This window comes from Carassius gibelio, chromosome A17, assembly GCF_023724105.1.
Source record: "Carassius gibelio isolate Cgi1373 ecotype wild population from Czech Republic chromosome A17, carGib1.2-hapl.c, whole genome shotgun sequence".
Classification (NCBI taxonomy): domain Eukaryota; kingdom Metazoa; phylum Chordata; class Actinopteri; order Cypriniformes; family Cyprinidae; genus Carassius; species Carassius gibelio.
Genome location: NC_068387.1, coordinates 27,307,927 through 27,327,879, shown reverse-complemented (window position 1 = coordinate 27,327,879; position 19,953 = coordinate 27,307,927). Strand labels below are relative to the sequence as shown.

Below are 19,953 nucleotides of genomic sequence, written 5' to 3'. Positions count from 1 at the left end.
CAATTATCAAGAGATGCTATAAAAATGGAAGCAGCATTTTCTGTTTTGCAGCCAATTAGAAAGCAGTTCAATAATCTCCATGTTAGGAAGAGAAATAAATAGATCTGATAAACAAATCTCCATGCCATTATTCTCCATGCCATCATTCTGCATTTTACTCGCAAGAGTGATTCTAGATATCGAGAGATGAACATGCGTCCTGATCCGTCCCGACCTGATCTGATTAACAGACCGCTGATGAGCACAAGGACCTGTTTGAAGCCTGGGGATATTAACTCACTGCTGTCCAAATTCAAACACGACTGCAGACTCAGTTTCCCTTCACTTCACTATTAGTCAGCTAGTACTGCGGATTAGTATGTAAAAGGTTAGTTCACCCAAAAATGAAAGTTGTCATTAATTACTGACCCTCATGCGTTCCAAACCTGTACACCCTTCGTTCATCCTCAGAACACAATGAAGATATTTCACTCAGACGGCAAGAGAACTGAAAGGTTCTAGACCCAGAGAGGCAGTAAGGACATCGCTGAAATAGTCCACGTGACGTCAGTGTTTCTTAAAGTAAAGACGCTACGAGAACACGTTCTGTGCACAAACAAGACTTTATTCAGCGATTTCTTCTCCTGCGGGTCAGACTTCGACACGTGTTCATGTGTTCACAGTGAAGGGGTGAATCATTTATGACAGCATTTTCATTTTTGAGCGAATTAACCTTTCATATTAATAACCTTTAATAATTGCAAATGCCTTTTTCTAATGATTGAGAGCAGGTTGTTCAATGTCTAGAAAGCAGAGTAATGTAATGCTTATCTATAAAGACACATAATAAAGTTAAAATACTTAGCTAGAAAAATGAGAACATTTTATGTTTTACCACTAATTAGAACAAGACTCATAAGCTGATCATGAACGGATCATGTCATGAGCTGTTGCGGTTTTAAATCCTCTTAGAGTCCTGTGTATCATGATCTGTTCGGTCTTAAAGACTGTGAACACCAGATGAGCTTCACCAGAAGTGTGTTTATGCTCATGTTTAAGTCCAGAGCTCGTTCTGTGTTAGAATCAGTATCTGAGCACAATCTGAGAGCTGAGCAAACCGGATTAGAAGATAAACACTTACGCTAACTGTATCTGCACAAATCACCTAAATGTCATAATTGGGTTAATGGTACCAGAACTATTTTGCAGCACATGAGGACAATATTAAACATGATGTTTATATGATTTGTATTGCAGATTTGGGAGCACGATCTAACACACACAAGGCAGGTACCGGACCTGAGAACATGGCTTGGATCTTCTCCAGAACCTCCACACGGTCCAGCCACACGTCTGACACCATCACAAACATGGCGTCCTCGTTCTCCTCCTCCAGCTGCTTCAGTTTGGCCGATGCTTTGACCGCTGTGCTGGACGGCCCGCCGAAGAAGTTTATATTGCCATAGTAAGCCCTGGACACAGAAGAAAACTCATGTGGATGCAGATCGATGTCAGCGACATCCTACAGGAAATAAAAGCTAACGCACACCTGGTGAAGGAAGAGGGTTCTGTGGGCGGGAAACCAAACGCGTTGACGTGAAACACTGCATCCTCGTACCATCCTGTGAACACAGACACATCGTGTGATTATCCAGGGATGGAAACAGCAGAAGATGGAGAGAACGAGACTCACCTTCAGCCAGAACGAAGCAGGACTCGGTGTAAAGACCGCTGTGAAACTGGTATGAAGAGTGTTAAAGAACAAACGGAGAACCTTCTCTAAGATAGCAGCACAAGAGTGTGGTGATTAGCACAGGAAGGATATTGCCTTTGACATGTTGAGCTGCACTGCGCCGCTGGGGTCCTCGAGGTAGAACTTGCCCTGAAAGAACAGCGTGAGGATGAAGAGACGACACACAAACACTGCAGTGAGGCTCTCTCTCCATCACATCAACAGACTCATGCTTTAATCAAGACTACAGATGTCCAGCCACTACTGAACCCTCCCTAACAAGCTAACAAATAAAATACATTTCTACATAACCCACTATATAGAGTCATGTTTTTGGATGTATCTGACAGACTCGCACCACTGACACCGAGAAGAAAACCAGACTCATTCAAGGCTGTGCATTTACTGCATGGACAGAGCAAGAACATCATCAAGTGTTTAATCTACACAGGTACATGATTAGGGTTACCTTGACTAACCCACGAGCACAAACAGCTGAACACAACCGATCACGAACGTGGGAAGAGGAGGAATACCTCTTTGAGCTGCGTGATCATGCCCAGAACAATCACTTCTCCGACTTTAGCTGTGCTGCCCAGAAGAGCCTCCACCGTCTTCAGCTGTAGAACAGTCACAGATCATCAGCACCGGCTGGAAATATTCCAGAAACAAGCTGATTGTGTGAGTCTTTAGCGGTCTACACAGAGAGCTTTGTTCAGTTTTACCTGGAATTTGTTCCTCCCTTCATCTGGAGCTGAACCGATAACAGGAGGAGTGAAGAGTTCATGTCTGTGAGTTCGCTGTAGATGAATAATGATTAAATAACGATAAACCCTGATTACATCTGCCATTAAAGGAACACTCCACTATTTTTGAAGATAGGCTTATTTTCTAACTCCCCTAGAGTTAAACTAGTGTTGTCAAAAGACTACCACAAAAAAAATGTTACGGTACCAGGTTATTTCTTTTTCTTTCTTTTTTTTTTAAGTACTGGGAAAATAGTAATAATGTTTATTACTCTGCTATTGCTACCACTAACACTACACTAACTAGCTGGGGACTGTTTTCAAGCGCTGTGTAGTATAACTGCGTCTGCTGAACTCATGATACGACTGAAAAGTTCCTTCATTATTACACTTTATTATACATCTATGCTAAGCTAAGCTAAGCTAAAAGTGCTACATCTAGACCCAGAGATCGGCTGAATGGATTCAAAAATGGTAAAACTCAACCGTTTAACTTTAGGGGAGTGTTCCTTTAACATATAAAGATAATATTAAGATATTACAAACATTATGAATTTCCTCATTCATGAAACCCGAACAGAACGAGAGATGTTAACACCTAGACTTGCACAAGCATTCACACATGATTTAGGAAGGAAATAAATACAGTGATCATTCAAAAGCAAAGACAAAGGGACTAGCCTGTTGTAAGATGGTGTATCGCTCTCTGAAGAGCTCGGCTTTATCTCTGGACTGACCGCAGAGTTTAGGGACCGGGTGATTGGTCATGCTGATGCTGAAAGAGAACAAACACTGATCATATTCCTGTCGATGGAAAACATCTTGAACTTCCCACACAAACACCGCAGACGATGAACACGGTCTTCATCTCACACCTCAGTGGTGTTCACCAGGGATGATAATGAGCTTTTTATCATAAGTCACATTCACTTGATTCTTATTATTTATTGAAATATTCCTCACGGGACAAATTTCTTTCTTTCTGTGCTGAAGATGAATCGAGGCACATCAAAGGCTCCAATGATGTTGAACACATTGTCTCTGTAAGTGAAGAACATGAATGTTAGAGACAGCAAGAGCAGACGCTGAGAGTCAGTTCAGATAGAAATGAGATTCTCACATGGTTTCATCACACGCCTGACTGCAATCCTGAACCGCAGCCTCCAGCACCGACAGCTCCACCATACTGGACCCCACTGAGACACAGAACATCATCAGCATCACATCATCTATCATCATCATCATCTTCGTCATCAGCACATTAACTATCATCTTCATCTTCATCATCATCACATTAACTATCATCATCATCATCATCAACATCATCACATTAACTATCATCTTCATCATCAACATCATCACATTAACTATCATCTTCATCATCAACATCACCACATTAAATATAATCATCATCATCATCATCACATTAACTATCATCATCATCATCAACATCATCACATTAACTATCATCTTCATCATCAACATCACCACATTAAATATAATCATCATCATCATCATCATCACATTAACTATCATCTTCATCATCAACATCATCACATTAACTATCATCTTCATCATCAACATCAACTATCATCATCTTCATCATCATCACATTAACTATCATCATCATCATCATCACATTAACTATCATCATCATCATCATCAACATCATCACATTAACTATCATCTTCATCATCAACATCATCACATTAACTATCATCTTCATCATCAACATCACCACATTAAATATAATCATCATCATCATCATCACATTAACTATCATCATCATCATCAACATCATCACATTAACTATCATCTTCATCATCAACATCACCACATTAAATATAATCATCATCATCATCATCATCACATTAACTATCATCTTCATCATCAACATCATCACATTAACTATCATCTTCATCATCAACATCAACTATCATCATCTTCATCATCATCACATTAACTATCATCATCATCATCATCACATTAACTATCATCATCATCATCATCAACATCACCACATTAAATATAATCATCATCATCATCATCACATTAACTATCATCATCATCATCAACATCACATTAACTATCATCATCATCATCATCACATTAACTATCATCATCTTCATCATCAACATCACCACATTAAATATAATCATCATCATCATCATCATCACATTAACTATCATCTTCATCATCAACATCATCACATTAACTATCATCTTCATCATCAACATCAACTATCATCATCTTCATCATCATCACATTAACTATCATCATCATCATCATCACATTAACTATCATCATCATCATCATCAACATCACCACATTAAATATAATCATCTTCATCATCATCACATTAACTATCATCATCATCATCATCACATTAACTATCATCATCATCATCATCAACATCATCACATTAACTATCATCTTCATCATCAACATCATCACATTAACTATCATCTTCATCATCAACATCACCACATTAAATATAATCATCATCATCATCATCACATTAACTATCATCATCATCATCAACATCATCACATTAACTATCATCTTCATCATCAACATCACCACATTAAATATAATCATCATCAACATCATCACATTAACTATCATCTTCATCATCAACATCACCACATTAAATATAATCATCATCATCAACATCACATTAACTATCATCAACATCATCTTCATCATCAGGCCATCCTCAAAAATATTTTGGTTTGCAGTAACAGTAAAAAAATTAATAAATTAAAAAAAGGGACGGTAGGGAAGGTTTTTTTTCAAAGTTTCAATGTAAAAAAAAAAAAGAAAGTACAATTTTAGTGATGGTGATTACGTAGGTATGAATTTAAACAAATAAGCATATCGTGACTTCGGGCGCATCATTGCAAACTTATTTTTTGATGCAGGCTATATAGACCACAAACAAATTGAAATCTTTATCAAAAACATATTTATTTCATAAGAGACAGTTTACTTCGCTTTCTTGGGTTGTCACTTTATTGTATCGATTGTAAAATTGATTTAGCATGTCTAAATACGTTTTATACGGCAAATAACACCAAATTTAGGTAAATCCACGGACAACAGGCCGGACAAATGTAAAGACCAATATTTCTGTGATTTATTGGTGTGAAGTCTGGTGCAATGACAATCAGGAGTGCAACATTCTCGAAAAACAATAAGCAGCTTGGACTGCTATAATGCAAAACATTTACTGCAGGCTTCAACATGGCTGTGTTTACTATTAGAAATCTCAACAACAACAAAAAAAATCACATAGGCGATTCTAGCCCGAATCTGTATCTGGCAGAATTCACATTTCTGTTGTATAAAGAGAAACTTTGTGCAGAAGTATGATTTGCTGTGTGTCCGAAGACCTCTAGCTTGCTCTATTCCTTTTTATATTCTTTATGTTTTCTTTTTATTTATTATATTATTTAAAAGCCCATGCTACGTGTACTGTGTTAAGCTGAGACTTGTTTATACCACTCATATATCATTGCTTTTTGTTGTTTTTAATTTCTTCACTTTACTCATGTGTAAGTCGCTTTAGACAAAAGCGTTTGCTAAATTAATAAATGTAAATGTAAACTGCCATCATCACCATCATAACAATAACAAACTATCAACAACACCAGTGTGGTACATATCTGTCCTAAAAGAAATGTAAGTTTCTAATAAAGTAAGTTAAAGCATACGCGGTTGTTTCTCGACAGCATCTAGGATCCGCTCCAGAACCTCCTCCAGATCCGCTTCAGAGACGGACTCTAGAACCCGCAGCAGGAAGCGGCTGGACTCCCTGCAACCGACACAAAACCTCTAACACTCATTACTGCACTTTAAACATAGTAGATGAAGATAACTACTATAACGAGTGCCACATACGGTCGCAGGATTAATCCGCGCATTTTAAATCCTGCGCTCACTTTCAGCTTCACTCTGCGCGCGTCCATCTTCATCTGTTCCCGCCAAACGGACGCTTCCCGCTTCCGCTCCAACAAGTTTCGTAAACATCTAAAAACCTTTCAAAATAAAAGCCGTGTTTACTTTCTCAGCTACCATTGGATATCTCTATATTAACAGTCTGTTTTTTGTTTGTAGTAACTTCGCTTCATACGAGACAGTTTATAAAAGAAAAAGGTGCAGAAATAAAACTCGAGAAACAAAGCTTTCTCGCGCGCGCTCCCGTCTCGCTGCTGCTGTCATTATGCGCGTGACACGAGCTGCTGTTTTGCTAAAATTCAGAGGTTGTAGGTTCCTGTCACTGCTGTCAGCTCATAATAGTATTAATATCAGCACTGTTAATAATAGTGACAGTCGTGATGAGTGAAGAGCCGGTGGCTCGAGAGAGAAGCGGACACACAGCTGCGGCGGACGGACACTTTCTGTATATCTGGGGCGGATACGTGGTAATAACAATAACAATATTAATAATCAGGCCCAAAAAAACATTTTTCCGCATATTTGATGAAACAGTAGTTTAAAATGGTCTATACGCATCAAATGAAGACATTTAACAGATAATGTTTGATAACGCTTTATTTTAATAACACTGTTGTAAGCTAAACAATGACTGTGTTTTGCTTCAGTCGGTGGAAAACCGTGAAGTTTTCCTTCCAAATGACGAGCTCTGGTTGTACGACTTAGAAACTGGGATGTGGTAAGAAATCACAAGCAGTTGTTTAGTGATTGTGTGTGTGAATGAGAGAGTGAGTGAGTGTGTGTGTGTGTGGGGGGGGGGGGGGGGGGATTGGGGGGAGGTAGAAAGAGAGTGTGTGTGTGTGTGTGTGTTCTTGTTTTTGTATCATATCAGGACACAACTCTGTATAATGACATGGGTATGACACAGGTATTACAAGGAGAGGGTGACTTATGAGCACATAACCCATGTCCCCCATTTTTCAAAACACTTATAAATCATACAGAATGAGTTTTTTTGAGAAAGTAAAAATGCACAATGTTTCCTGTGAGGGTTAGGGTTAGGTGTAGGGTTGGTGAAGGGACATAGAATATACAGTTTCTACAGAATAAAAACCATTAACACCCTATGGGATGAACACACTTTACACAAAAACAAACGTGTGTGTGTGTGTGAGTGAGTGAGAGAGAGATAGAGAGTGTGTGTGTGTGTGAGTGAGAGAAAGAGATAGAGTGTGTGTGTGTGTGTGTGTGAGTGAGTGAGTGAGTGAGTGAGTGAGTGAGTGAGAGAGATAGTGTGTGTGTGTGTGTGTGTGTGTGTGTGTGTGTGTGTGTATCTACGTGTTGACTGTGTCTCACTGTTATCTACAAACTGGAGGCACAAAAGGTTTAGAATCTAGTGACATGGCGAACAGAAGTCATCTCGTCTTGCGCGGCGCCGCGCATGCGCCGCCGCTGGCGGAGCGCCGCCGCGGCGGCCGCCGACGCGCCGGCGCCGCGCCGACGCGCGCCGGCTCGCGCGACGCCGCGGCCGCTCTCCGGCGCGACGACCTCCGTCTCGCTCTCGCTCCTCATCCTTCCTCGGCTCGCTCCTCCTCCTTCTCTCCTCCGCTACGCCTCTTCTCTGCCTCCTCCTCCTCCTCCTCGGCTTCGCCTCACTCCTCCTCTGCTCCACTCTTCTCCTCCTCCTCTTCTCTCCTCCTCCTCCTTCTCTCCTTCCTCCTCCTTCTCTCTTCTCCTCCTCCTCCTCTTCTCCCTCCTCCTCTTCTCCTCTTCTCCTCTCTCTCCTCCTCTCTCCTCCTTCTCTCCTCCTCTTCTCCTCCTCTCCCTCCTCCTCCTTCTCTCCTCCTCCCCCTTCTCCTCCTCCTCTTCTCCTCTCTTCTCCTCCTCCTCTTCTCCTCCTCCTCTTCCTCCTCCTTCTCTCCTCCTCCTCTTCTCTCCTCTCTTCTCCTCCTCCTCTCTCTCCTCTCCTCTCCTCCTCTTCTCTCTCCTCCTCTTCTCTCCTCCTCCTCTTCTCCTCCCTCCTCTTCTCTCCCTCCCTCCTCCTCCTTCTCTTCTCCTCTCTTCTCCTCCTCCTCTTCTCCTCCTCCTCTTCTCCTCCTCTTCCTCCTCCTTCTCTCCTCCTCCCTCTTCCCTCTCTTCTCCTCCTCCTCTTCTCTCCTCCCTCTACTCCTCCTCTTCTCTCCTCCTCCTTCTCTCCTCCTCCTCTTCTCCTCTCTTCTCCTCCTCCTCTTCTCTCCTCCTATACTCCTCCTCTCTCTCTCTCCTCCTCCTCCTTCTCTCCTCCTCCTCCTCCTCCTCCTTCTCCTCCTCCCTCTTCTCCTCTCTTCCTCCTCCTTCTCTCCTCCTCCTCCTTCTCCTCCTCTTCTCCTCTCTTCCTCCTCCTCCTCTTCTCCTCTCTTCTCCTCCTCTCCTCCTCCTCCTTCTCCTCCTCCTCTCTTCTCCTCCTTCTCTCCTCCTCCTCCTTCTCTTCCTCCTCCTCCTTCTCCTCCTCTTCTCCTCTCTTCTCCTCCTCCTCTTCTCCTCTCTTCTCCTCCTCTCCTCCTCCTCTCTTCTCCTCCTCCTCTCTCTCCTCTCTTCTCCTCCTCTCCCCTCCTCTCCTTCTCCTCCTCCTCCCTCCTCTTCTCCTCTCTTCTCCTCCTCCTCTTCTCCTCTCTTCTCTCCTCCTCCTCTTCTCTTCTCTCCTCCCTTCTCTCCTCCCTCCTCCTCTTCTCCTTCTCTCCTCTCTTCTCTCCTCCTCCCTCCTCTACTCCTCCTCTTCTCTCCTCCTCCTTCTCTCCTCTCCTCCTCCTCCTCTCCTCCTTCTCCTCTCCTCCTCCCCTCCTCTCCTCCTTCTCCTCTTCTCCCCCTCCTCTCCTCCTCTCTCCTCCTCCTCCTCCTCCTCCTCTTCTCTCCTCCTCCTCTTCTCTCCTCTTCTCCTCCTCCTCCTCTCCTCCCCCTCCTCTCCTCCTCTCTCCTCCTCCTCCTCCTCCTCTTCTCTCCTCCTCCTCTCCTCTCCTCTTCTCTCCTCCTCAGGGAGAGGCGTGCTGTGTGTGGGACGGTTCCTCCGGCGATGTCTGGGAGCTGCGGCTGCATCGTGAATGAAGAGCTGTATATCTTTGGCGGCTGCGGTGATGATGGACAGACTAATGAAGTAAAGCTGCGGTCAGTCTGTGTTCAGGTGCATCTGTTCACACACGCTTCATGAGAGTGTCTTGTTTCAGCATTACTCAGTCAGTCTGCAGGACGAGAGCTTCAGCTGGAGGAGAGTGAGGCTTCGGTCCGGATCGCTGCCGTCGCCACGAGATAAACTCTCCTGCTGGGTTCATGAAGGAAGGTTAATGTTTCTCTATCGGATTCATTCAGTACATACCGCTCAATATGAAGGAACTGATTTAGTAATAATTGCATAATATGAGTGTCGGTCTCCCGACAGAATCATCTACTTTGGTGGATATGGTCACAAACTGCGGCGTGAAATCAACGATTCAAAGAGCTTCATTGTGGATGAAGCATCATGGGTAGTTTATGTTCACTACAAAACTGCTCACATACAAAGAATGATCCAAAACAGATTCATATCAGGGTCAGTTTTCTCTTGTCAGGCCGAGGACATTTTCTGGGGATGGAACAACGAAGTCCATGAGTTTGATACAGAAAGAAGCAGATGGGCCGAGCCGCAGACCTTCGTGAGTCTAACATCATTCAGCATTATAAATCAGGCACTTATCCAATGTTTTGGTGAAGTTTACAACAGTATGAAGTGTGTTTGTGAATGATTGACAGGGACGAGCTCCGGCCCCGCGAGCCGCTCATGCTAGCGCTAGCATCGGCAGCAAAGGCTACGTGTGCGGTGGAAGAATAAGAGTGAGTATTGTTCATATGCATTTATAGAGACTGCTGCTTCCTTAAAATCACTTCTCTCGTACAAAAAAACATAAATCCTCTAAAATATCTGCTTGTTTAAAAGGCCATAATGTGTTCTTCTCTAGTTCTCTTGAGAAGATGCATGTGTCAGATTAGACTGTTGTCATGTTTCATGTGTGTTTTCTGCACAGGAAGCTAGAACAAGTGACATGTTTTGTCTGGATTTAAATTCCTGGACCTGGTCAGAAATGTAAGAGACGTCACACAGCTATATAACCCGTTCCTGAGCGTTGTGTGTGTGTGTCATCTTGATGAAGCTGCTGCCTCATCTCGTGTTTTTAGCGTGTCCTCCACCGCGGCTCCTTTAGGACGCTCATGGCACACACTAACAGCAGTGTCAGATACGTCTCTGTTCGTGTTCGGGGGACTGAGTGTGGACTGCAGACCCATGAGTATGACACACACAGAAACACAACTCTAAACGACATCATAGCTAACACACAGAACCACAGAGCTTTCTCTTTCCTGTCAGGTGACGGCTGGATATTTGATCTGGAGACAAATGGATGGACAAAGATGGAGCATCAAAACAAGGACAAACCGCGGTAGGAGAAAACACAGACATGGAGATGAATAGAATAAGATCTAATGATTTGATTTTCTCAAGCGCTCTTTGGTTCTGATTTATCAGGCTCTGGCACAGTGCTTGTCAAGGAAGAGACTCGGATGTTGTAGTGTTTGGAGGAAGTCATGATTATATCCTCTTAGTGGACAAAGTGAGTGTTGTGTGCTCCACGGTGTAAAGTATAATTCAGCAAACTTCTGAAACCTGTAACCCTGTCTCAGTGAAGATGATCTGTTTTGCAGGGCCACTGCAACGATGCGCTGGTGTTCCAGACTCAGCCGTACCCGCTGATACGGTAAGAACCGGTGAGCACCGGCGCAACAGGAGCGATGTGCTGATGGACCACAGACTAATGAGGTTTATTTCTGCAGATTATGCCAAGACTTCATTGCAAGCCACGCCAGCACGTTTCAGTCCCAGATTCTCTGTTTACCACCAAAACTGAGGAACGCTGTGAAGAGAAGGACCATTTTCTTCAGAACGAGCAGAAAGTCACAGAATGTGGAATGAGTTGTTTTAAAATAAAACACGGCACACCTGAAAAGGGTTTGTTTAATATTATTAAAATATCTACATTCAGGATTTGAACAACTGAAACAATATTTCACGGTTTTGTGTATAAGCGCTGAAATTGTATTTATAACCTAATGCAAATGTAGCAGTTTCCTTCTAGGAACAATATATAAATATAAATGAACGCCCCTTTCTGTTCAACGTATGGTTATAGACAGGTAAATGTGTTCCTGGAGGATGGAAACCAGTCGAATTAGTTCAAGTTACATCTGCTTCAAATAAGAATAGTGCACTGATGAGAGCTGCGCGCTCACGCGATGAGCGTCTCGACAGCGTGCGCGCTCTCGCTTATTGTAGCAGGTTTCTATGGTTACAGAGTCGTTGTACTCAACGTAGTTTTCTGTCGATTTAATTTCTTTAAAAAAAGAGCTTAACAGTTCACAATGGATTTCAGCAAACTCGAAGAAATGAATCTGACACGTGATGAAATAAATCGTTTCGGTGAAGCTCTAAAAGACGAGAAGTTCCGCGAGTTACTGAACGAATACGCGACCGAGATCTCAGACCCCGAGAACAAGAGAAGATACGAGGAGGAGATCACACAGCTGGAGAAGGACAGAGGAACGAACGTGCAGTTCATTCACCCCGAAGCTCATCACGTGCTGAAGATCCGAGGAGCACGCGAGAAGCGCTTCATCAATATCTGCTCCAATCAGCTGATCGATAAACCCTCGTGTGAAGCGGGCCGAGACCGAGACGGGAAGACGGGCTTCCACTGGCGCTTACCGTTCAGTCTGACACCGGGCAGACCGGACCGAGACGCCTCCGGGAACAGCTGCGTGATTCATGACGTCATCTTCCACCCAGACGCGCTGCACGCGGCGGAAAACAACAAGAGACTGATGGAGCTGCTCCACAGAACCGCGATCGGAGGCGTCGAGGACTCCTTCCACATCAAGCTGGACAGAAGGAATATAAAGCAGCTGAAAATGAAGTATAAAGGTGTTCCTCAGGCGGCTGTGATCCGCAGACCGATTCCTGGCCACGAGCAGCAGCAGAGCACCAGAGACCTGGAGCAGACCCACACAGAACCAGAACCAGAACCCGAACCCGAAGCCTCCTGTGCCGCTCCTCCAGATCATGAGGACTCCAGATCTTCATCATCCAGTCAGCCTACTGAACCACATTACACCGTAAAGTATCGGTCCGTCGTCGATCTGCAGGACTACAGGTGCTCCAGAGACTCGGGGCCCGGGGCCCGACCCACAGACATCATCATCACTGTGTCTTTACCGCTGCTGAGATCTGCGCAGGACGCTGAGCTGCTCGTCCTGGAGCAACGGCTCGTCCTGCAGTCTCACAAACCAGCGTATAAACTAGATCTTCCGCTCTCCTATCCTGTGGATGAAGACAAAGGAGACGCCAAGTTCAACAAAACCAAGAAACAGCTGACCATCACTCTTCCTGTTCAGCCAGCGAGGAGCACAGAATTACAGCAGACCAGATGTGATGAGATGAAGAGCGAGGAGGAGGAAGATCAGATCAGATGTGATGAGATGAAGAGAAGCGAGGAGGAGGAAGATCAGACCAGATGTGATGAGATGAAGAGGAGCGAGGAGGAGGAGGAGGATCAGAACCCTCGCACATCTAATGAGGAGGTTCTGGAGACAGAATTAAACTGCAGTATTGTCAGTCCTTCAGCAGGTGATACAGCCGGACTACAGCAAGAGCCTTTAGCATCTCAGTTAATCGATTTAACGACAGAACCACAGACACCTGATCATTTACAGCTCATCTGCTCTGTGGAAACAGACAATGAAGATGGAACCCACATCAATCGAGCGGTCGCCTCACCAAATACAGTATGTGACTATTATATAAAACATTCATGCATGTGTATTTAATATCAAGCCATCAAATTCACTAATCATCAGTTTGAATCTGCTTTTATCTAGTAATGCAGTGGGTGTGATATAGTATAGAGATTACTGATACTAATGTGTAATTGTTACTCTCTTTCCGCAGAAGTGTTCCAGTGAGTCTGAGATCCAAACCCATGTGAAAGCAAACGCTGGAGATGAAGACGTCCATGAAGTGAGCGGCGCCCTGCACACAGAAAACACAGCGAGTGACGCTAATGCATTATTTCCTCACCAGACGCTGGACACAGATGATACTGCACTAAACCAGCAACTGAATCACGAGGAGGATCAGAGCTCTTCTCAGGACGAGCCAGAGACGAGACGTTCCTCAGAAGACCACGAGAGCACAGCGGAGGAAACAGCGTCTGCTGACGGAGTCATCTTGAGAGAGATCGAGCGCGACGGCAGAGACGTCTTCATCTGCAGTCACAAGACCTCGGCCGCTCTGTGCTTCCAGAACTCTCTCTGGTCTGATTTGGACTAAACTCTCTGAGCTTACTGATAGCGTGCTATCTCATCATTGGGGTTCTATAGTCATGATAATTCACTTACTTTTAGTTAACTCAAGTTGGATGTTTAAATGTAGAGAAAAATAAAAATCATTGTTTAGAAATCTACTTATAAAAAGAGACTGATCTTTTGGGGGAATAATTAAATAAAGGAAACTGAGAAAATACAGAAGCCTGTCGTGTGAAATCATGAAATAATTTCTTTGTCAGCTCAAACATTTGTTTTAATGACTTTTATTTATTTCACAAAACATGTTGTGATGCTGTAGTTTAAAGGTGTTCTACACAAAACGGTCCCTTAAACATTGAGCTAAAAGAGAAACAAAACAAACACTGAAAACAGATCAGTGTTCGTCCACACGAGAGCGTGATCCTCGCGTCATCATCTCAGATCACGCTGCACGCAGCCGTCCATGAACTCACAGTAACACATGAGCGAGCAGAAGTGCTTCTGCACCGGAGCCTCGGTGCCGCCCATGTTATCCACCAACACTACGGTGTGAGACACCAGGTGCAGGTTCATGCTGACGGCCGTCTGGATGAAGGAGTTCACACAGACCCGGCCGCAGTCGCACGCTTTAGAGAAGTCCAGCTGGTGACACAGGTGCAGCGGCACGACGTGAGGACCGTGTGGGATTCTGACAGAGAAGACAAGAACAGGTTAGAAACCGAGCGTGACATCAGCAGACTGGCGTCTGTGTAAGCAGCGGAGCGAGCCTCACCTGAGCTCCAGCACGGCGCGGGACGCCAGCTCCTGCAGCGTCAGCGGGAACGTGAGGTGCATCGTGTGCTCCAGAGCGTTGGCTTGAGAGAACGGGTTTCCAAACAGGTCCAGGTTCTCCAGGCACAGTTTTCTGAAGCTGGCAGGAAGTACGGTGAGCTGGTTGTGAGCGGCGGACAGGAAGCGCAGCTTGGAGAGCCGACCGATGTGGAAAGGCAGCCGCGAGAGTTTGTTATCGTCCAGTTTGAGGTTGACCAGCTGCTGCAGCTGACAGAAGCGAGCGGGCAGGACCTGCAGCTGGTTCTGACTCAGGTCCAGATGCTGGAGCGACGTCTGCAGGGTCGAGGAGCACAGGCCGTCGCTGAAGCTCTCCAGGTGGTTGTTGTGGAGAATCAGCTCTGCGAGGCAGCTCAGGTCACCGATGGTGGAGGGCAGCTTCTTGATGTGGTTGTTGCTGAGGTCCAGCCGGCGCAGGGCTCTGAGGGTCAGCATGCGCATGTCCACACGGGTTAGTCTGCAGTACGACACCTGCAGCTGCTCCAGAGAACACGGGAAGCTGGACGTGAGCGGATAGTCCTTCTTCGACAGAATGCTGAGCTTCTTCTTGGGTTTCTCCACATCACGGGCGCGGGCCGGGCCGAGGGCCAACAGAGGGAGCGAGTCCGTGTCACTTCCTCTGTGAGCCAGACGCGCGGCGGAGAGGAAGCTCTTCAGGCTGCTGATGTCGGCCTGAAACACACACACGTCAAGCACTAGCCTTCATGGAAAACATTCATATCTTCAGCTTTTTAATAGCGTCAGTATTCTATTTATGTAAAACCAGGTCTGTGTAGGAACTAGAGTGAGGCAGCAGATATTCCCTCGACATCAGAGAACACGGTCAGGCTACAGAGTTTAACTTGATCCTGACACATTATAATCACCTACCCAGAAGCTAAAAATGGAATAAATGGCTCAAGTAAAGCAGGAATCAGCACAGTGACAAAAAAAGCAGATATCAATCCAGATTATTACTGTATTATATTTGCAGCTGAAGACTGGAAGAGATGCTCACTATAGCAAAGAAAGAAATATTACAAAGTAGTTGACCAATCAGTATCTTTATCTTTTATCAGCTGCCACGGTGCCTAATATCAGTCTGCTGGCTTCAAAACTACAAAAAAACACTATAATAACTGCACTTTGGATGGAATGTATGATGCATTTATTTAAACCCCTTTCTCCAGCAGAAATGAAAGCACGTCTTTACTTTACTCAGACAGATGTCAATCGCAGGCTCCTTCAGTCGAACCGTGGCTTTGCCTTCTTCCACGAACCAGGTGAAGAACTTCTCGATGTTATCCTTCAGCTGCAGAGAAACACACAGAGACTCAGGAGCTGATCACATCTGATCCAGACACACAGAAGGAGAGAGAGCCTGCCTTGTATCGGACTCCGCTGCGGTCTTTGGCGGTGCAGATGAGCAGAAACAGGCCGCTGCTGCTCGGATTCCGGTCCAAGTGTTTCCCGATGGACAGAACCGCACGGCGCGATCTGCCGTTCCTCCGCAGCCCCAGCGACGGTAACGCGCGGTTAACGACCTCCACATCACACTGCAGCCTCATCCTGACCTACACAACACCCGCCCGTGAGACAGCACCGACGGACACACCGAGCTCGGGTTCGGGTCAATGCTAGTCTCGAACGATCAGGATACGGCAGGATGTTTTGCATAAAAAGTGATGGATTCCTCCATTAAACGTCGACCAATATATCGTGTGTGAATACTGGACTGGTATCTAGTTCCGGACACTAACTGTTTAGTCGTTATTTGCTTGGTAACGTTAAATAAACTCTGACTGAAAAAAGTACAACGGACCCGAGGTTCTGAGGCACTCTCGCTGCTCTGTTCTTCCGTTCGAATCGATTAATTAGCACATCAGCAGATCCATAGTAAGGCCAAACTTTTAAGGAATGATTAAAACCACTCACCTGGAAACATAACACGGTTAGATCGTGTTAAAACAACACTCTTTAACGACGCTTTCGCTAACAGGCTGTTGCGTAACGCGCGCTTCTTCGCGCCGCGCATGCGCAGTGAACACTCACGGTTGACCTCACTACTATGGCGGCGTAACTTTACCAGAAGGTATTTCCGGTGAGGCCTTTATGCATTAAAATTGAGTTTTAATTCATGTGAGCATCGCAGCTCATGACAAGCTACTTTCCATGACTCAGTCGCTTGACCCACAGAAGTGAAAAGATTACTAGTTTTCATTCGTGTGAGTAGTTTTCAGTTATTATTCTCATCTGTAGAGGTGAGCGCGCATCAGCTGCTCGACCAAAACAACACGATCTCGTGTGACTGATTCCTGAAGATTCACTCGATTTACATTGATCAACATTGCTGACTTTTTATAAATTCAAACAGTCATTTGATCTGTGCTGAAGAAGACTCGTGTAACATACACTGGCCGCATGAAGCTCTGTAGAGAAGTTATCTTTTAAATTCCTGGAAAACATCGGACATGGACTTCCTGTTATTGCTATAAGTGTGTGCGTGTGTGTTGACATCGGTAAAGCCACCTGCAGATAAATGAAAGATGTGCTGCACGTTAGATGTTTGATCAGTAACAGGTAAATCTTCTACTAGTGACTGCGTGACATGGAAGAAGATCTGGTACCACACATGGAGGATGAGGATGATGAAGATGAAGATGAGTTTGAGTGGGCTGCAGGTCAGGAGGAGGACGGAGAGCTGGACTGGCTGCAGGACGTGTTTGTGTCCAGACAGAGTCCAGCCGAGCGCAGCGGACACATCGCAGTCACTGACGGCAGCTGTATGTTCGTATGGGGAGGATATAAGGTGTGTTTATTCATATTTAAGGTCCATCGCACTCACATTTACCTTATCATCACACTTTCCCAGCTAACTGTTCTGAAGGTCTCCGTGTAAAGACGTCTGTATGTTTTTACTGTGGTTTTATCAGAATGCGGACACTGAAGCTGCTGAATTCACTGACTTGTATTTGCCGAAGAACGAAATCTGGATCTACAACATGGAGACGGGAAGATGGTAAAGCCCTGTGCTGTCACACCAGCTGAACACACGAGAGTTTGACGCCGCTAACTGTGTTCTCTTGCAGGAGAATGAAGCGCTCGGAGGGTGACGTGCCAAACTCGATGTCGGGCAGCTGCGGCTCGTGTGTGGACGGTGTTCTCTATCTGTTCGGCGGTCATCAGGCTCGAGGAAACACTAATCTGGTGAGTCCTTCTCCTGAAGCGAGACACCAGACAGCTGTGAGTCTCTGAGAGATACAGATGTTGGCTTGTGCTCCGTGGTGTCCCGCAGGTTTACCGTCTGCCGCTGAGAGCGTCTGTGCTCCGCTGGGAGAAGATGAGCGATCTGACCGGCCTGGCGCCGACCTGTAAAGACAAGCTGGGCTGCTGGGTCTACAGAAACCAGTACGTGCTCCTCAAACAGAGAGGATCTTATCAGCGAGATGCCTTGACTTTGCTCCAGCTGTTTGTGTTGTTTCCACAGGCTGGCGTATTTCGGTGGCTACGGCTACATAGCGCAGCCCGGTCACAGAGGAACGTTTGCACTCGATGAAAATTCATTCATGGTGAGTCCGTCTCGTCCCGTCTTCAGCAGTCACGTGTGACACGAGTGTGATGAGAAATGTGATGTGCTGTGTCTTCAGGGGAACCACGCGGGACGAGGCTGGAACAACCACATACACATTCTTGATCTCGAGACGTCAGCGTGGAGCCAACCCATCACAAAGGTCTTAACCCTGTACCTCAGGTCTGATGCTGTAGAACTGGTGTGATCTGGTTCAAACGCTGTGTGTGTGTGTGTGTGTGTGTGTGTGTGTGTGCAGGGAGACGCTCCGTCACCACGAGCCGCTCACGCCTGCGCCAGCATCGGAAACAGAGGTTACGTCTTTGGAGGCCGATACATGGTGTGTGTGTGTGTGTGTGTGTGCAGCACTCATCTGTCCATTATTAGACTAGAGTCATCTTTGTGTTCTAAAGCTGAGTCTTCTGCACCACAGGATCATCGGCTGAACGATCTGTACTGCATCAACATGGACACGTGGGAATGGAGTGAGATGTATGTTCAGGGTGTGTATAGCGGAGGAATCCTCCGTCTGTGGGATGTGCTGATCCACTGGTGTTTGTTTCAGGTGTGTTCCTCAGCACGGTCCGCTCGGCCGCTCGTGGCACTCCTTCACTCCGGTGTCAGCGGATCACATCTTTCTGTTTGGAGGCTTCACCACCGACAGAGAAACACTGAGTGAGTGACACAGCTTCACCTGAACACACACACACACACACACACACACACACACGCTTCAGTCAAGTGTTTGTTTTGCAGGCGATGCCTGGCTTTACTGCGTCAGTAAGAACGAGTGGAAACCGTTTAAACACGAGCACACAGAGCGGCCCAGGTGCGTCTGACACTCGTCTCGATCAGTGTGTGTTTGCCGTCTCACTGATGCTGATGTGTGTGTGTGTGTGTGTGTGTCTTCTGCAGACTGTGGCACACGGCGTGTCTAGGTCCCGATGGGGAAGTGTTCGTGTTTGGAGGATGTGCCAATAATCTTCTCTCACATCAACAGGCCGTGAGCAAAACCTCATGATCTACTCCCTTATAATTAGCAAAAAGCTACTAATGCATGCTTTAATGAAGAACTCCAGCGCTAGCGAGTAGAAAACACATGCTCTGTAGTTCAGAACAATACTCATTTGTAGTTTTGAGACACATAAGATCAGTTTAAAGATCAATCCCTGTATTTGTGCGTCTTCCTGCTGCATCTGAATCTGTTCTCGCTCTTGTATTCACAGGCTCACAGCAACGAATTACTGCTTTTCACTGTTCAGCCCAAATCACTGGTCAGGTGAGTGATTTCCCCCAAGCCTCACACTTACGGTCTCGGGCGCTCTCTGAAGTGTGTGTTTGTGTGGTGTGGACGTCCAGGTTGTGTTTCGACGCTGCGGTCCTGCATCAGAAGCGTCTGGAGCACATGTGGGACGTCCTGCCCAGCGCCCTGCTGCATCGCCTCAAACAGAGAACCACGGCAGACTCCTAGAAGACAATCACATCCCGACCGGGACAAGAGGAGCTGCGCCGAAACAAACCTGAGACTTTTATGAAGGTTTAGCGTCTCATCTCACACGGATTGGGAAAGTCAGTGTCATTTAAGAGTGTAGCAGAAAAACATTTATTCCACTGGACGACAGATATGATGCCTGATTTGATTTCAGCAGTTTTATCTACATTTATTAATATCACATCTGCATTAAAAACGTCAAACACTGGTCCGTGGTCTTTTTTTGTCACCAGAGTGTTTCAGTTTTCCAAACTATAACCAAACGATCAGCACTTCCTGTATATAATCAGCTGTTGGGGAATGAAGTCAGAGTAATGTACTGCATCTGATG

At 45.5% G+C, this 19,953-nt stretch overlaps 5 protein-coding genes across 12 annotated transcripts in view; 3 read left to right on the top strand and 2 right to left on the bottom strand.

The window, feature by feature from the left end:
* The window catches only part of pole2 (polymerase (DNA directed), epsilon 2), a 9,498-nt gene extending 2,921 nt beyond the window's left edge, over nt 1-6,577 (bottom strand). Inside the window, exons 1-11 of the mRNA XM_052529983.1 lie at nt 6,358-6,577; nt 6,171-6,271; nt 3,578-3,653; nt 3,421-3,498; nt 3,139-3,232; nt 2,437-2,511; nt 2,248-2,331; nt 1,805-1,861; nt 1,673-1,721; nt 1,529-1,601; nt 1,279-1,451 (exon numbers count right to left, since the gene is read on the bottom strand). Coding sequence (XP_052385943.1) covers nt 1,279-1,451; nt 1,529-1,601; nt 1,673-1,721; nt 1,805-1,861; nt 2,248-2,331; nt 2,437-2,511; nt 3,139-3,232; nt 3,421-3,498; nt 3,578-3,653; nt 6,171-6,271; nt 6,358-6,431 — 934 coding nt within the window. The 5' untranslated portion in view covers nt 6,432-6,577. The remainder of the gene's footprint in view (nt 1-1,278; nt 1,452-1,528; nt 1,602-1,672; nt 1,722-1,804; nt 1,862-2,247; nt 2,332-2,436; nt 2,512-3,138; nt 3,233-3,420; nt 3,499-3,577; nt 3,654-6,170; nt 6,272-6,357) is intronic.
* A 34-nt stretch (nt 6,578-6,611) lies between these two features.
* Nucleotides 6,612-11,405, top strand: LOC127933177 (kelch domain-containing protein 1). The gene is made up of 13 exons (XM_052529968.1): nt 6,612-6,881; nt 7,062-7,132; nt 9,406-9,523; nt 9,594-9,706; nt 9,806-9,890; nt 9,975-10,058; nt 10,156-10,236; nt 10,428-10,486; nt 10,579-10,688; nt 10,769-10,841; nt 10,928-11,012; nt 11,104-11,156; nt 11,233-11,405. The coding sequence occupies exons 1-13, from the start codon at nt 6,795-6,797 to the stop codon at nt 11,369-11,371; spliced, it is 1,158 nt and encodes a 385-aa protein (XP_052385928.1). The 5' UTR covers nt 6,612-6,794; the 3' UTR covers nt 11,372-11,405.
* On the top strand, nt 11,292-19,830 carry klhdc2 (kelch domain containing 2). Of its 7 annotated transcripts, XM_052529960.1 has the most exons (15): nt 16,662-16,787; nt 16,937-17,081; nt 17,159-17,371; nt 17,496-17,581; nt 17,652-17,769; nt 17,858-17,970; nt 18,050-18,131; nt 18,210-18,293; nt 18,390-18,470; nt 18,564-18,622; nt 18,696-18,805; nt 18,887-18,959; nt 19,046-19,133; nt 19,357-19,409; nt 19,490-19,830. In XM_052529960.1, exons 3-15 carry the CDS (start codon nt 17,171-17,173, stop codon nt 19,599-19,601), a joined length of 1,260 nt encoding a protein of 419 aa, XP_052385920.1. In that variant the 5' UTR covers nt 16,662-16,787; nt 16,937-17,081; nt 17,159-17,170; the 3' UTR covers nt 19,602-19,830. The 7 variants fall into 7 exon arrangements, with proteins under 7 accessions (XP_052385925.1, XP_052385921.1, XP_052385924.1 ...); XM_052529965.1 differs by lacking the exons at nt 16,662-16,787; nt 16,937-17,081 and adding an exon at nt 11,292-11,407; XM_052529961.1 differs by lacking the exon at nt 16,937-17,081 and having other exon boundaries at nt 16,553-16,663.
* On the top strand, nt 11,414-13,977 carry dnaaf2 (dynein axonemal assembly factor 2). Its single transcript, XM_052529939.1, has 2 exons — nt 11,414-13,236; nt 13,400-13,977. Exons 1-2 carry the CDS (start codon nt 11,818-11,820, stop codon nt 13,778-13,780), a joined length of 1,800 nt encoding a protein of 599 aa, XP_052385899.1. The 5' UTR covers nt 11,414-11,817; the 3' UTR covers nt 13,781-13,977.
* On the bottom strand, nt 14,024-16,637 carry lrr1 (leucine rich repeat protein 1). Of its 2 annotated transcripts, none has more exons than XM_052529957.1 (5): nt 16,498-16,637; nt 15,948-16,136; nt 15,776-15,874; nt 14,528-15,255; nt 14,024-14,443 (listed from the first exon to the last, which is right to left on the bottom strand). In XM_052529957.1, the coding sequence occupies exons 2-5, from the start codon at nt 16,128-16,130 to the stop codon at nt 14,188-14,190; spliced, it is 1,266 nt and encodes a 421-aa protein (XP_052385917.1). In that variant the 5' UTR covers nt 16,131-16,136; nt 16,498-16,637; the 3' UTR covers nt 14,024-14,187. The 2 variants fall into 2 exon arrangements, with proteins under 2 accessions (XP_052385917.1, XP_052385918.1); XM_052529958.1 differs by having other exon boundaries at nt 15,948-16,199; nt 16,498-16,621.
* Nucleotides 19,831-19,953: the final 123 nt, after the last annotated feature.